General features: G+C 43.3%; 1 protein-coding gene across 1 annotated transcript in view; it reads right to left on the bottom strand.

The window, feature by feature from the left end:
• Positions 1-15,988, bottom strand: part of TMC2 (transmembrane channel like 2) — a 53,398-nt gene that overhangs the window by 15,085 nt on the left and 22,325 nt on the right. The window contains exons 7-13 of the mRNA XM_087853918.1: positions 15,001-15,143; positions 13,181-13,328; positions 9,957-10,145; positions 7,211-7,390; positions 5,631-5,780; positions 3,225-3,353; positions 379-446 (exon numbers count right to left, since the gene is read on the bottom strand). Coding sequence (XP_087710044.1) covers positions 379-446; positions 3,225-3,353; positions 5,631-5,780; positions 7,211-7,390; positions 9,957-10,145; positions 13,181-13,328; positions 15,001-15,143 — 1,007 coding nt within the window. The remainder of the gene's footprint in view (positions 1-378; positions 447-3,224; positions 3,354-5,630; positions 5,781-7,210; positions 7,391-9,956; positions 10,146-13,180; positions 13,329-15,000; positions 15,144-15,988) is intronic.

The following is a 15,988-nucleotide window of genomic DNA, read 5'->3' as shown; positions in this document are numbered from 1 at the left end:
CTTTCCTCCTCCACTCCTTCCTATTTTCTCCCTCCTTCTTCTTTCTTTCCTTTCCTCCTTTGCTTCTCCTCCTTCTCCCTTTTTCCTCCTCTTTCCTTCCCTCTCTACTTCTTCCTTTTTCCTTCCTTCTTCTCCTTCCCCCTTCTATCTTCTTCCATCCCTCTCCTTCCCTCTCCGTCCGTGGCAGCACATGGGTGGGCGAGATACGGTCCTGGTTCTCATCTATCCTGCCCTCTGTTTGTCATCCGAAAGGAGGCAGTTCAGAGAGGCCTGAGGATTGGGGCAACCTCTTCCCCCAGCTAGTTGGAGGCCAAGCCTGGGATTCCAGTTTTCTGACTCCCCCGAGGAGGCGGTCCCCAGACAAAATGCATAGCTCACCAGATCATTCCTTGGTTGAAGATCAAACCGAGTACATTTCCACTAATATCAAACTCAGCGTACGAGGGCTGCAGGGGGAGGCAGACAGAGAGAAAGAAAGTTGTTAGGCGTCAACCAGCCCCCATTACCAGCCAACTGGCTGAGCCAGGGCCACTCCCAAAGAGCTTGCTCTGGTGACCTGAAAGGAGCCTCGGATTCACAGTTCTGCTTCTTTCACACATTTTCCATTTTTCAAGAAAAGTTTTGAAATTCTTAAAGTTGGAAGTTTTTCCAATGACTTTTTCCATTAAAAAAGTGAGAGTTTTTACCATTTAGGACCTGCAGGCCGACAGTGTGTTCTTGGGAGGACCCTGGCCCCTAAGAGAACATTTTAGCAATGCTCTAATCAGAAATTTACCTTAAAATTATAATCAAGGAATAAACCTAATGGATAACCAAATGCAAACAATTAAATGAGGAGTCAAAAGATAGTTTTAAAAGGAAACAAAAGAACTAAGCCACTTCTCCACTTGTCTTTTCTCCTTCTCATCTTCCTCTAGTCTGAGAGCAGTTCGTGGAAAGGAAAGACCCCAGCCAGATTCATGTTTTCAGGCTGACTCTGATTTTCAGAATTTTGGAGACTTGTCAATTGTTTGAAAGAATGCAGAGTGTGTGAGCGCTGGGGAATCAGGGCTCCTTATGCAGCATTTGTCCTCCAGAAATGGAGGTCAAGGGTGACAGGGCTGAGGAGGAGGAAGAAGTTAGGATAGAGAGAAAGGAGGGTCAGGCATGGATCAAAGGAGGAAATGTGCATATTCCAAATATGTGGGGGTTAAGCCTTGGGAATTTAAAATTTAACATTTAAAAATATTTTTAAAAAACTTCTTATCTGCTGGGTTTTGTGTCCTGGTTAGAAAAATTGTCCTTACCCCAAGATTATAGCTTTATATATGCTTTCTTTTAGAATTTATGATTTCATTTTTCAATATTTAAAACTTTGATTTACCTACAATTTACATATTTTGGTGAAATGAGTGAGAGATTTAGTCCCCCCCCCCCCCCCCCCCCCGCCATGGTAAACCAGTTGTCTCCACCCTTTGTTATATAATACTTCCTTTCCCACTGGGTTGAGAGACTGCCTTTTCTTTTCTTTTTTTTTTTTTTAAAGATTTTATTTATTTATTTGACAGAGAGAGACAGCCAGCGAGAGAGGGAACACAAGCAGGGGGAGTGGGAGAGGAAGAAGCAGGCTCATAGCGGAGGAGCCTGATGTGGGGCTCGATCCCATAATGCCGGGATCACGCCCTGAGCTGAAGGCAGACGCTTAACCTGCTGTGCCACCCAGGCGCCCCTTGAGAGAGACTGCCTTTTCTTAAACTAAATTTCCGCATAGATTATTTCATATAGATTGTATTTCTGGATTTTCTATTCTGTTCCATTGATAATTTTGGCTATTCCCTGGTGCCAGTTTTGACTATTATAGCTTCATAATATGTTTTAATATAATGGTAGGTCTAGTCCCTTTCATTTTGCTGTCTTAAAATTCTTCCTGGCTATTTCCACATGTTTATTTTTAGAATGAACTTTAGTATTATTTGGGGATCTTGTTGAACTTATAAATTAACTTGAGGGCAATGCCATCTTAGCAGTCTCCTGTTGTCCTATTAAAGATGGCATCCTCTCTGAGCATGAGGTTCGTTCACCCTTGTTCTCAGACGAGATTATGACGGTTTCCTCACCGTGAGGAGGAGGTGAGTAAGCTTGTGTAAAATTATGGCTGGTGACTAAAAGAAAAAAAATGACAGAAACCTCTACTGGAGCCCTTACCTAGGCCAGGTACCCTACGGCAGGCCACGATGAAGATGACATAGGTAAACAAGATATGGAGCTCAGTTAAAGGGAAGTGCTCCCCAACCTCCCAACAACAGTGACTAACAGGGTCAGTGAGTGAGGTGTTGTGGAAGAGACACACACAGGACAGATGAGGCCAGACATTCTGCCATATCACGGAAGGCCACCACAGGGAGGAAATGACACACATTTAGAATGAGCAGTTTCCCAGGTTGTGGGAGGGGGGAGTAGAGTATCCCAGGTGGAGGGAATGAGTCCAAAGAGGTTTCTCAAAGCATAATCCAGAAGACAGCACCAATGGCTACTGTGTTCTTGGTTGGTTCCAAGGCTTCCTAAAACATTCACGTCCCCATCTGCCCTCTCCCACTCCAGGATTTCATTAAAGCCTCAAAAATTAAGAACTACCATTTCCAGGGCACCTGGGTGGCTCAGTGGGTTAAGCGTCTGCCTTCGACTTGGGTCATGATCCCAGAATCCTGGGATCGAGCCTGGAGTCAGGCCCCCTGCTCAGCGGGGGGGTCTGCTTCTCTCTCTCCCCACCCCTCTTGCTCGGTCTTGTGGTCTCTCCCTCTCTCAAATAAATAAATAAAATCTTAAAAAAAAAAAAAGAACTACCATTTTGCCTTATCCACTTCCATTACCGATCCTATCACTTGCTCAGTGTGGACTCCAAAGGATGGGGGTCTTGTCTTCCCTAATGAAAGCTGATGCCACTTTGGCATTTCTCTACTACCGTCTGCTCAGCACCGAAGTATGTGATCTACCTTTCCCAAGGCCAAATGCCTTCATTTCCCAGATAGGAAGGTCACGTTGTTAATTATATGGGGAAAAAAAATGGAGTTTCCTCTAGGAAGGCAAATCTGACACTTAAAGGAAATACAGATGAAATGCTTCATTACTTTGCAGAGCAGAGACTGGCATCAATTATCCAAACAAATGCCAGGAATACATCTGACTATATCAGATAAGATGGTTGAGACGCCTCTCTGCGGGATGTTCCTGAAACCGTGACCTACAAATCCAGCCTCCAGGTCCCAGCACCAGCAGTAGTTCATGAACCGGACAAAACAAGCCCGCAGGAAGTCCCCCAGCAGGATGGTGATGTATGTTACCAGCATGTCAGACACCGTCAGCCTCATGAATTCCTGCAAGGCGGAGCACAGGAAAAGGGCATGGTCAGGGTCAAACCTTGCCCACTTCTCCCAGTTGACTGCAGTCACACACCGTCTTCCCCACCCACCTGAGTCTTCTCCGTGACCTGCTGGCTCTTGGTGGCAGAGAGATGGTGCAGAAAAAGGACACCAGGCTTTGGAAAATGCTTATTTTTGGGTCCCAGCTCTACAAGTTACCGATCATATTGCTTTGGAATAATCTCTGAGCCTCTCAAAGCTGATAATGATATCAACCTTGCAGCGTTATTGGGAAGCTTAGTGATTATGCATGCAAATTGCCTGGCACATTGGCAATGCCCAGTTTATGGTAGTTATCAGCACGAATGCACAGAGAGAGGATCTGAAGGCTCCCTCCTTGCTTTCTCCATCTCTTCTGAAATGTAACTGCCTCCAGCTAAGACTGAATCTGACCATCATCCCTGGGGACAAGAGCCAGCATTCTTCATCTCCTGCTAATTGGATTTTTGGCTTGTTATACAGAGATAATAATGCAGGTTTTTTCATGAGGCATATAGTGGAAGAGCCAAAAGCCAAGTTTTTCTCTGCTTTATAGAGTGTATATAATTTATTAATTTAAAAAAATGGAGAAGATCTACCAGGCATCATCACAACCTTAAAGACATCTATCTAATAGCCCTGGAGTTCCTAGGGGGCACAGGGTCTGCTTTATTCATTTTTGTATTTCAAGATGATTAATGAATGTTTGCTGGATGAACGGCTGATGAGTTTTCAGGATTATTCCTCAATAAGAATTCAAGTTAATGCTCCTAAGTAACAGACAAATCAACATGTATCAGGTCTCTACTTTTGTGCAAGGTGATGCTCTGGGGCCTGGGGTGGAGGTGGTGGAGGAGACAGGTGAGCAGGACATAACAGCTCAAACCCATCACTACTGACAAGTTCAGAAAGAGACAAGCTTTAATCAGTGTTGGAAACAGTGATGAACATTCAGGGAGGAGAGCAAGAGAGACATCTTCCAAGGGTGTGAGACAGGAAATGAGAAATTCTATTGCAGAATATTCCGAAGGAACCATGTAGATAATGAATTCTCTCTTGCCTTCTAAGGAGGGTGGGTTTTATTGACTTGAAGACTCTTTCTCTGTTATACCCAGTGATGGCTTTAGAAATGCAGGAGCTAGGGAAGCTGGATTGCTTTGTACATTAATGAGGAGGAGCATTTAAAGAGTATAGGGGGATCTGGACTGGAGGAGACAAGAAATGGTGAGTCTGAGCCCTCCATGGAGGAATTGGGGAGTAAAGGCCCTTGGGACCCCGTGGGATGGACACTCTGCCGCAGGAAAATATCTGCCGGTGGATTTACAGGCAGTGTTTGATGGACTGTGTGATTAATCCCTTCCTTCATTGTACTTCACCATCCTCAGTTAAAAACACTGCTGTCTGATGCTCTATGTGATTGGGTTCTTCAGGGAACCCATGAAGAAGTAACAAATTCTGCATCCCAGTGTGGCAGCATATGAAAGAAAACCCCGGGGGCGCCTGGGTGGCACAGCGGTTGGGCGTCAGCCTTCAGCTCAGGGCGTGATCCCGGTGTTCTGGGTTCGAGCCCCACATCAGGCTCCTCCACTATGAGCCTGCTCCTTCCTCTCCCACTCCCCCTGCTTGTGTTCCCTCTCTCACTGGCTGTCTCTATCTCTGTTAAATAAATAAATGAAATCTTTAAAAAAAAAAAAAAAGAAAAAAAAAAAAAAGAAAGAAAGAAAACCCCGTGTAGGAGATGGAGTTGAGGATGAGAGGGTGGGTGATCCTCGTGTTACCTGTGAATACTTTAAGTTTCTGCCTAGGAAGACAAAGAACATTAGCCTTTGAAGTCCATATTGTGCAAGCTAAAGGAATGGTGGTGACATTACATAAAGAGAAGTGGTAGTTGTCAGTTTTTGAGACTAATGAAAACCACTAATTCTCTTTACAAAAATGCACAGATGCATATATGCACACAAATCCTGCATCCAATTTTTAGGAGTATTTGCTCCTTATTTTGAGGTGGAGAACCTCAGGCTTTCAGTGAGATCTGCAGTGAGACTCTAAATGAATCCAAGTGGTATTAGACTGATAGATGGAGCATGTAGAAAAATATGTGAGATGCTGAAAAAAATGGGAAAGAGAAAAGGTAGAAGTTTCCTAAGAAATACTGGCATGACATTTTGGTAGCTTAAAAATAGAAACATCACAAAAGAAATAACAAAGAACGGAGAACAGGGATCACTTTTGCAGGAGAGCATAAGTACTCACAATGCCCACAGCTGTCTCCCAGCAAGAACCCCGGGGCACATCTGCAGGGTGCAGGGGTGGCCGGGGGACACTCTCGTTCCAACCCGAGGAGTTGTAATAGTTAAACAGAGTCCAGTGCGTGATGTTCTTTATTGTCTCTTCATTAGAAAGCTAGAATGGAAGATGGAGATGTGGGTTCAACTGTTTCCATGGAAACAACAATTAAAGCCAGAATATGCCACCACTCTACACCTAGCCCCTGCCTTAACCCTCAGCAGTTTCTACGGAAATGCCCTCCCCATCCTTTCAGTCTATACAAGGAGAAGGGGGGCATTTGGCTGAAGTCCTTGGGTCTTTTCCATGAAGTTCTTTTCTAAGTTATTATCTGTTTGTCCATCCATCCAGTCATTCATTCTTCGAGAATAAGGTTTTTCAGGGTCTATTCTGGGCATGTAAGGTAGTGTTGACATAAGAGTGAAAAAAGAGAGGCAGGCTTCCTTCAGAAAGTTCACAGTCTAATAGGTGACAGAGATATAGGCAATTATAGAATAGAGTGAAAAGATCTATGGGAAATATTCTCTGAGGACCAAGGAAATCCACATCAGACCATGGGGCCACAGAGAATTCCTGGAGGCAATGACATCTGAGACAAAACCTCTGGGAGGATTAGTCAATGAGTCAAACATAGGGAGAAGGGTGGGGAGATAGGCAAGAGAAAATTCTGTCCCATGGAAGAAATGTGAGGCTCAGGAGAGTGGAACAGTTCACTGGGGTAGGAGGAAAGCCAGAGATGAAGGTGGAGGGGTAGGCGAGGACCAGGTCCAGTTACTTCCATGTTTAGAATATTCCAATAGTTTTCTGTTAAACTCAGGTAAAAGTTCATGCAGCTCAATAATGAGGAGGAAGGGGTGAGGAAGAGGGCCATCGTTATCTGACCCTTCCCTTAGGTTCATTTTCCCCTTCCTCCCTCCACTCCATTCTTTGCCATCCTGCAGTTCCTTGTTTGCACCAGCTGTTCCCTCTGGTTTTTCCAATGTCTGGTAAGACTCTCCAGGTTGGGGAGGGGGATCTGGAGTCCCTCCTATGGACTGCCATGCTTTCCTGGGCTTGTCCCCACTGAAGCACATGCCACAGCATGCTATACTGAATGTGTCTGTCTCCCAGCCTAGATATGAATACCCTTGGAACAGGACTGCGTCTTGTTCCAACATAGTGGGTGCTCCATAACCATCTAGTGAGCTGTGATGGAAGGTTGTGTCAACCATGACATGTCATGTCAATGGACACTTATTTGGTTGGTAAACATTTATGGCAGCTATGATGCAATATAGGAAAGACTGCAGATAAAATATGAAGGGTACCAAATGACATGTATATGATATAAAAAAAAGACTTCCTAAGAAAAAGAGAGTAAAAACCTGCAGCAAAATATTAACAATGGTTGTCTTTGGGTCATAAGATTCTGGGGATATCTTTTCTTCATTTTACTTTTCTCAACTTCCCAAAATTTCTTTAGTTAATAAGAATTGTGCATAAGGAAATTATAGTTGAAAAAGGAAATTTGGTGGGCACCAGGGATTGGGGGAGTTTGTGGTCTTTACCTTGAGGTGAACATCATCCATCAGGGCCAAGAGAAACGTGTAGAGGTTCCCCAGGAAGAGTGCAAAGATGCGTCCCAGCTGCCACTTCAGTCCAATGCGTGGGTGATAATTCTCCAGGGCGGCGATGGTTTCAAACAAAGGGGGACAAAACATTCCAAGCAGGGACATCACAATTTCTACCTAGGAAATCAGGAAAGCCTGGATTACTTGTGTCATCAATATCACTTGCTTGGCCACCATCTCTGTACTCCCCAGGGCCGTGCATCTCCATCTCCTTCTTGCCCCCTCCTCTGCGTCTGGAGATGTCTCCACAATTTGCTGTGTGACTTGGCTAAGGCGCCAACATGCCTGGAGCAGTCAGCATATATCCCACACATCATAACTACTCTGTGACTGGTTGCCATCATGATTGTTGCTATTAGTATTGATACAAATAGCAAACTTTCTTTGGGAAATAAATGAGCTAACATATGGAACAGTGCTTTGTGTTCTGTAAAAGTCATGAGCTGGGCAGGAGTCACTGTGGTAGCTCTTATCTCAGGAGCATGGAAGACAAGAAGCTGAGATCACAGAAGGGAACTAACAGCAGAGGGATGTGGTTAAGAGTATGGCATCTGGAGTCAGTTCTCTGGGTTTGAACCCCAACTCTATCACTTGCTGGCTTTGTAATTTAGGAAAAGTTACATAACTTCTCTGAGTTTCTTGTTTCTTCACATGTAAAGTAGGAATGATAGTTCTTGTTGTGAGAGTCAGAAGAGATAGTGAACATAAGTCTACTAGCCCAGAGCCTGGTAAGCACTTAATTTTGGCTCCAATTTTGGGAGAATCCTGACTTAATAACTGAACCTGACCTTGGTAGAATATTTTTCTTTTTTCAGTGAAAACTCCTCATCTAGTGGAGAGTAAATCCTTGAACTGCTGACCAAGGTGCAGGTGGGTCAATTCTTCTGGGCTAGTTCTGACTCCCTTATACTCTATCACACTGACTGTTGGCTTGGCTTCTCAGCACCCTCACACCTGTTCATGCAGTGCTTCCCACCTGGAGAGCCATCACTGCACTATATCCACCACCGCCCTTCTTCACATGTTTGTTTAATGCATAGCCTAATTCCTGCCTTTGCCACAAAATCCCCCTGCCTCTCCAGCTCTCCTAGAACTCTCCACCTGCCACATCTCTGTAACCCAAAACATCTCAGTTGATCACTATTCCTGCCCACTGCTGTTTGTCCGTTCATTTATTCTTGTCAAGTCTTCTTCTGAAGGAAACTGCAATCCACTTAAGGGCAGAATCCATCCTAGGCATCTTTTGTATCTCCCTTATAGCTTAGTGACCCAATGTTTTAGATAAGTTAATTGTAAATAGCATGTAGCTTTAAAAAATTCATTCTGATTATTATTGCCTTTATTTTTAAAAAGATTTTATTTATTTACTAGAGAGAGAGAGCGAGGGAAAGAGAGAGCACAGAGGGAGAGGGAGAAGGAGATCCCCGCTGAGTGGGGACCCCGACTCAGGGCTCGATCCCAGGACCCTGGGATCACGACCTGAGCTGAAGGCAGACACTTAATTGACTGAGCTACACAGGCCCCCCTGTTATTGCTCTTAAACTGCAGCTTTAATCCATTTACATTTATTGTAATCACTGACCTTAATTCTATCTGATTTTATGCTTTATATTTGTCCTACCAGTTGCACATTTCTTTTTCTATCTTTTTTTGCTTAGTGGGAAGAGATAGATTCTTTCTTATTATTTAATTTATTTAGCTCATGATTCTGTGGGTCAGTATTTTTTCTCTGGGCTTAGGTAGGTGGTTCTTTTGCTGGCCTCATGTGGATTCATTCATGTATCTATGGTCAGCTGTGGTTGATGGCTTCATTCACATGTCTGGTAGTTGACTGGCTATCACGTAGAGTGATGAGATAACTGGGCCATGTGTCTCTCCTCATTCAACAGGCTAGCCTGGAACTGTTCACAAGGTGGAGGTTTCAGGGTTTCCAAGAGGGCAAGTTCCAATACACAAGCATTTTTCAAGTCTGCTTATATCATGGTTGCTATTGTCTCACAGCTAAAGCAACTCAAATGGCCAAGCCTAGCTGGATTCCAAGGGTAGGGAAACAGATTCAACCTCTTCATGAGAGGAGCTAGAAAATCATATTGCAAAGAAATATAGGAATATAAGAAGGGGAGGAACTTGTAGCCATTTTGCCAACTACTAAAGATGTTAAATTCCCAAAAGAGATTTATGGATTCAATATAAACACAATGAAACTTTAATGAGTTTTATTGTGGATCTTGATGAGAGAACTCACTCTACTAGATATCAAGACATACTTTAAAGCCATAGTTTATCAGTGTACTTTTTAGTGCAGGAACAGAGAAATAAACCCATGGAATAGAATAGAGAGCCCAGAATCACACCCACACATTAACAGATACTTGATTTATGATGTATGGCACTGTATAGCTGTGAAGAAAGGATCACCTTTTTAATAGTTGGTGCTAAGATAACTTACTATTCAGTTGACTGACATGTTAATTATAATCCAGCTTTAACAACCTATAAAAGCCTAATAAGAGGTGACTCTTCGTTCAAACGTTCATGCTACTTAACTGGAAAGGGATATAATTTCACTTTTAAAAACATGTCCTATAATCTAGATTTCAATAATTCAGCTGAATTGCATAGGAACCAGTGTAATTTCCACGTTTGCCCTCAGTATTCATTTCTACAGAGATGCCCTTTTTACCTCATTTCTTTCATACCAGCTGACATTCTGCATTTTGGAGAATTCCTGGGATCGCTTCACCACAAAGTAAATGAGGTACCCACTTCCACACAAACAGCAGATGATGAGAAAGTTGGCCAGGACCCGGAGAAATCTTGTCAGATGGATATTTTCTTCTTTGTTACTCTCTTGTTCATCCACTATTGATTCCTTAATGTGTGGAAATAAGATGTGAACAATGATAGGCCAGGAACCGACAGGATCCATCATTGTTGGGTTCCTGAGATGACTACTTACTATATTTTCATAAATGAAATAATGCAGAGGAGGTGGTGCCGAGCACTGTTGCCCTATGGGGAATTATTTTCTTTTTTTCTTTTTCTTTTCTTTTTTTTTTAAAGATTTATTCATCTATTTTTAGAGAGAGAGAATGAGCACACAAGTGGGGGGAGGGGCTGAGGGAGAGGGAGAGAGAGAATCTCAAGCAGACTCCGCACTTAGCACAGAGCCCCACGTGGGACCCAATGAGAGGCCCAATCCCATGACCCCAAGATCATGACCTGAGCCAAAATCAAGAGTCTGATGCTCAACCAACTGAGCCGTTCAGGCACCCTAAGAATAATTTTCTTTAAGAAGATACATCTTGTTGTTATTGCCATTTTGGTACATGTGCTAACAAAAGCTTAGATTTATTGAATACCTACCGTATGCCAGATGTGGTGCTAAACGTTTGCTTTGCATCATCCCTCCTTATCCCAATAACAAACCAATGGAGTAGTTTCTATTATCATCCGTGCCACCGATCCTATGGCGCAGAGAGATCTCAGCAACAGTCTGACTGGGATTGTTTTAAAACTATAGATCAAATAGATTAAAATGAAATGTTAACAATACTGAGTCTTCTAATCTGGGGGCCAGCAAACATTTTCTATTAAGAGCCATATAGTAGGGGTGCCTGGGTGGCTCAGTCAGTTGAGCGTCAGACTCCTGATTTCGGCTTGGGTCATGATCTCAGGGCTGTGAGATCAAGCCCAGAGTAGGGCTCCAGGTTCAATGCGGAGTCTGCTTGTCCCTCTCCCTCCCCCAACTTGTACTCTCTCTCTCAAATAAATAGATAACATCTTTTCTTTAAAAAAAAGAGCCATATAATAGTTTTGGCTTTGCAAGCCATGTTGTCTCTTTCACAACTACTCAGCTATGCCATAGTATGTGAAAGCAACCACTGACAATATGGAAATAAATAGGCATGGCTTTGTTTCAGTAAAATCTTATTTCCAAAAATAAGCAGCAGGCTGGATTTGCCCCTGGGCCATAATTTGTTGATCCCTGTCTAATCTATGAACATGGTATTTCTCCATTTATTTATGGTTTCTTAATTTCTTTCAGAAATGCCTTGTATTTTTTGGTATAGCAGTCTTGTATATTTGTTGTTGTTAACTCTATTCTTAAGAATTTTATATAATTTATGTAATTTTATTGTAAATGGGATTAAATTATTTTCTAATTCTTTGCTGTTGTATATAAAAATAAAATAGTCTCATATATTTTTATAAAAATACAAAATTTTTATAAAAAATTTATAAAAATACAATAGTCTCATATATAGGTATATATGTCTATATATGTATATATGTCTATATACATGTATATATGTCTCATGTATATATGTATATATATGTGTGTAGACACACACACACACACACACACACACACACATATATAGTTGTTGCTTTTTTTTTTTTTCAAGTAGGCTCCATGTCCAGCATGGAGACCAATGCAGGGCTTGAACTCATTACCCTGAGATCAAGACCTGAGCCAAGATCAAGAGTCAGATACTTAACTGACTGAGACACCCAGGCACTCCTAGATTTTTTATTATAAACTTTGCATCCTGCATCAGTCACTCTCTATGAAGACAGAAATAGTATGTGGCGGACCCAAGACAGTAAATGAGGTCTCCTGATTACCAAAGTACTTGGAAGGAGACTTTTCTAATTAATGAACAGTTACTGTATTCAGGTTCAGGTTTAAGTAATTTATCAAGCAGTTAATATACATTAGCTCATGCAGTTTTCACATGTGCCCTGTTATATAAGGTTATTATCTCTGGTTTTAATAGACTCAGAGAAAAAGCCTTCACCTTGCCAGATGTTCAAAGTGCTTCATAGGCATTGACCTTCTTTGTCTCTCTTGGGTAGGCCTGGAGGAAGAGGCAAAACCCCCATTGACCCTCTCCTGCCCTTGGATGCTCCACTGGTGGCCCCCCATTGCTGGGAGAAGGAGAAGGGAGGAGAGCCCAGTCAGCTCCCTGCGCTACCCACTGCCAAGGACTGTGGGCTCATGAAACCCATGCAGTGAGCTGCTGAGCCCAAGTTCTGCCCCTGGTGGATGTACCTGCCATTTGCAGGCATTGGTGAGGGGGTAGCTGCCAGGAAGGGCCAGATGAGAGGAAAGGAAAGAAGACAAGACAATTAAGCATGTTGTAAATCTGACCTTTGGCAGGTCCTGGGGGAAAGAAAGTCTCACTGATCAGACACGAGAAATACTGAACTATCAAAAACTCTGAATGGTTTTTACAGACATGGAGGAAAAAAATAAGATGTGCCACGCTTCAGCATAATAGCTTCTGCCTTCTTTCGTTTACCCTTAGGTTTGCTTTTATTTTATAAAATAAATAGAGATGTGTAGGTCACTTCACACATCTTTGGTGAAGAAATTAATGAGATGATTAAGTATGGAGTTGCTGTGCATTTAATTGACTCCCCCCACCCACCCAAACCAGGGTTCTCAACTCTTTCTGGGGTTTCTAATCACTCAGGGAGCTTTTAAAGAATTCAATGCCAATAATCTCCCAGCCCCTGACCAATTATACCAGAATATCTGGGGATTTGGGCCCAAAAGATTTTTAAAGTTGCTTAGGTGATTCAAACATGCATCAAAGGTTGAGAACGGCAGCCCCAAATGAGTCCTTCCAGTTTCTCTGGCAGGAAAGAATTCCACGAGGAAACAGTCAGGACCAGGTCCCAGCATCCATGATTCTCCGCCATATTAGGAAACAGATGGTGAGTACCAGTCATGAGCATTCTTTCTTGAAGGCTTGAGAACTAGGCTCATGCCTCTGGTAAAGCTCATACCACAAATTACTTGGGGATCTTATCTACCATGCCCCAACTAGGTGAAGTCTCCTAATGAGCGGAGGGACCCAAAGTTCCCCCAGGAAGTGGGAACTACCCTGGGGCGCCTACCTTGAAGCTGGTGGTGATGGAGGCATATTTGTTGTCGGCCGTCTCTGAATTCCCAATCAGGTAATCCCAGCTGGTGAACATCTTGAAGCTGAACGTGAAGTTAGCGCTCTCCCCGTCGCTCGCACTGCCCTGGCTATTGCTGGCCATCCTGCAGGGCACATACCACTGCGGTTAGCCCAAGGGAACCTTGGTGTCAGCTGGTCTGGGGCACAGGTAGCAGACATCCAATGAGGGGAAAGAGCCAAGATGATTGGAATTGAACTAATGGTAGCCAGGTTGCCTTCCCCCCAGATTCAGAGTCCAGAGCAAGCACACATGGTATCATCCGGACGAAGAACCACTTAACCATGTTTTCTACCCTGACGTTTGATTGCCTGTGGCTTGACTCGTCTGCCAGTGGTGTTTGAGAACCCTTTATGGGGACTCTATTCTCAAACAAGAATATCCCCTTCTAATTCATCTATTTTCTTGAACAGAACGGATATTTATTTTCTGATATAAAACCCAAAAAGCGCTGAGGCAGTTCTTACTGCCACCAGTGACCTGTACATCCTTCTCTTAAGCACATTTGCTTGAAAGTCCCTTGGACCTGCCTCATTACTCACCCATTTTATCCTACCTATCCTCATCCTCGCTGTGGGAATCAGAATTCCAAGCAGGTCCTCTATCCGATACAACGTGTGTATGGAAGAGGGTGTGGCTCTCTATCTTACGTGTCGGCTTTTGGGATTTGCTATTCCGTGGGTTTAGTTGACTTAGTTTTTGATTCATCCGGGAAACCTTCTGTATCTCTATACTTATCTGGGACAATAACAGGGAACATTGTAACAACATAAGGGCTAAGAATAAAAGCAAGCCTATCTCCCCTGATAGATCTGGCTGGGCAGTCCCCCATCACCTAGTGGTCACTATTATGTGCTGGGCAGTCGCTGGTGAATAGCAGCATTTCCCCGAGATGATGTGACAGAAAGCCATGCTAAGCCCGCACGCTGCCTTTTGGAGTTTCTAACCCCTGCTCTACTCCTCTCCTGCACACACAGTGACCTGTGCTCTTCCGGGGGGCATGACCTCATGCAGCCCTGCTGAAGGGTGGGCGGGCCCTGGTAGTCAGGCTGTGCTCCCTGCCCTGCACCAGCCTTTGCTGACGGGGGTCCCCTGGCTTAGAAGAAGGCAATTCATGGGCCAAAGTTTTTCTTCAGAGAAGATAAATTAAGAGGCACAGACATATTAAAAGGCCACTTCCGACCACAGAGACAGGTAGCGTTGGAGCCAGAGAGGACACCACGGTTAATCACACCACATATGTTCCTTTGCATTTTTTATTGATATCTTTATAAGTGCTGAGCTCAGTACTCACACACAAGCTAGAGTTACAGAAGAGCAGAAGAGTATTTTCTGAGGAAGCTGAGCTCTGGGGAAAGCAAAAAACACTTCTCCAGCCATACCCTACCAGGTACATGCTCTCTCCAAAGCCACACTGGCTTTTTGACAGGTTTGGAACTCACTAGGATATTTGCTGCCTCAGGGCCTTTGCACCTGCTCTTCCTTTGGGTAAACATGCTGTGCCCCAGACTTTCAGTGTGACTGGCAATTCTCAGCATCATGTAAAGATGTTTCTATCCCATTTCCCAAAACTGCCTGTATCATCCTGTTTATGTCTTTTATATCACATATGACAATCCATATCTGCTTTACATGTTTCCTCGTTTTCTCTCTAAATCCCCACAGGAAGGTAAGGAGGCACAGACTGGCCATGGGAGTGAGTGGGCTGTTTGTGTGAAGAAAACGAAAAAGCCTGTAAAAGAGATGGTCATACTTACGATCTAATGACAATCATCAGGCTATAGCCAAACACGCTGACCCCCACCATAAAGTATGCCATGGGCAGCCTGTACCTCAGCCAACCGATCGTCCTCTGGTTGTTGTAGTAGCCGTAGAAGAGAGCAGAATACTTGATGTAACCCTGTGGGACAGGTCCAAATGCTCTGGGTCTGTAAGCCTAATGCAGAAGGTCATCAAACACGTTCATTCTACTGGGGATTTCTTTCTCAAGGGTTTAATGGGAGTCTTAGGGGAGAAAGGAAGAGTTCTGGATGTCCTTGTTCTTCCTTTAACTTCCCCCAGTTGCTCCAGAATCTGTCTATGTCTTTGTGTCTCTCCTTCATTCTCTTTATTCTCCATTATACAAAATACATACAGATACAGAACAGGGAGGAGAGGGTTGCTGATATTCCGGATACAATTAGGGATAAGGCTGTGTGTGTGTGTGTGTGTGTGTGTGTGTGTGTGTGTGTGTGTGCGCGCGTGCACATGCACAAAGATCTCCAAATTCTTTCCCCTTTGCATTTCCAGGGTCTTCATGTAACATTCTGGAAGTAGGCAGGAGTCTGTGGGCTTTCCACAAAATTTACAAAGAAAACAATACGTTTACAAGGCTCACAGTCTAATCTGAACCTCAAGTTTTGTTTCATTTTGGTTTTAGGTATAATTGGATTTAGGTATAATCAGTATACTTTTCAGGTGTAATATTAGCTTAGAATTTTAGCATTTCTTTTACATATTTGCTGAAGGTAGAACAGGATTATTCTGGCCTCACACAGATATGTAGTTGGAAAGGGGAGGCAAATCTTAATAGTCTTTTCATATACTTAAGGCTGCTTCTTCTTTGATATGATACCTAAACTCAATAAATAAATAGTCATCTCTTAAATGTTAGTTGTAATGTGGAATCTGAATCACATAATAAATGTCTCTTAAATGTTAGTTGTAATGTGGAATCTGAATCACATAATAAATTTTTCATTACAT

Source organism: Ursus americanus, chromosome 22, assembly GCF_024610735.1.
Source record: "Ursus americanus isolate L20-20 chromosome 22, mUrsAme1.1.p, whole genome shotgun sequence".
NCBI classification, from domain to species: domain Eukaryota; kingdom Metazoa; phylum Chordata; class Mammalia; order Carnivora; family Ursidae; genus Ursus; species Ursus americanus.
This window is presented reverse-complemented; position numbering and strand designations above follow the sequence as displayed.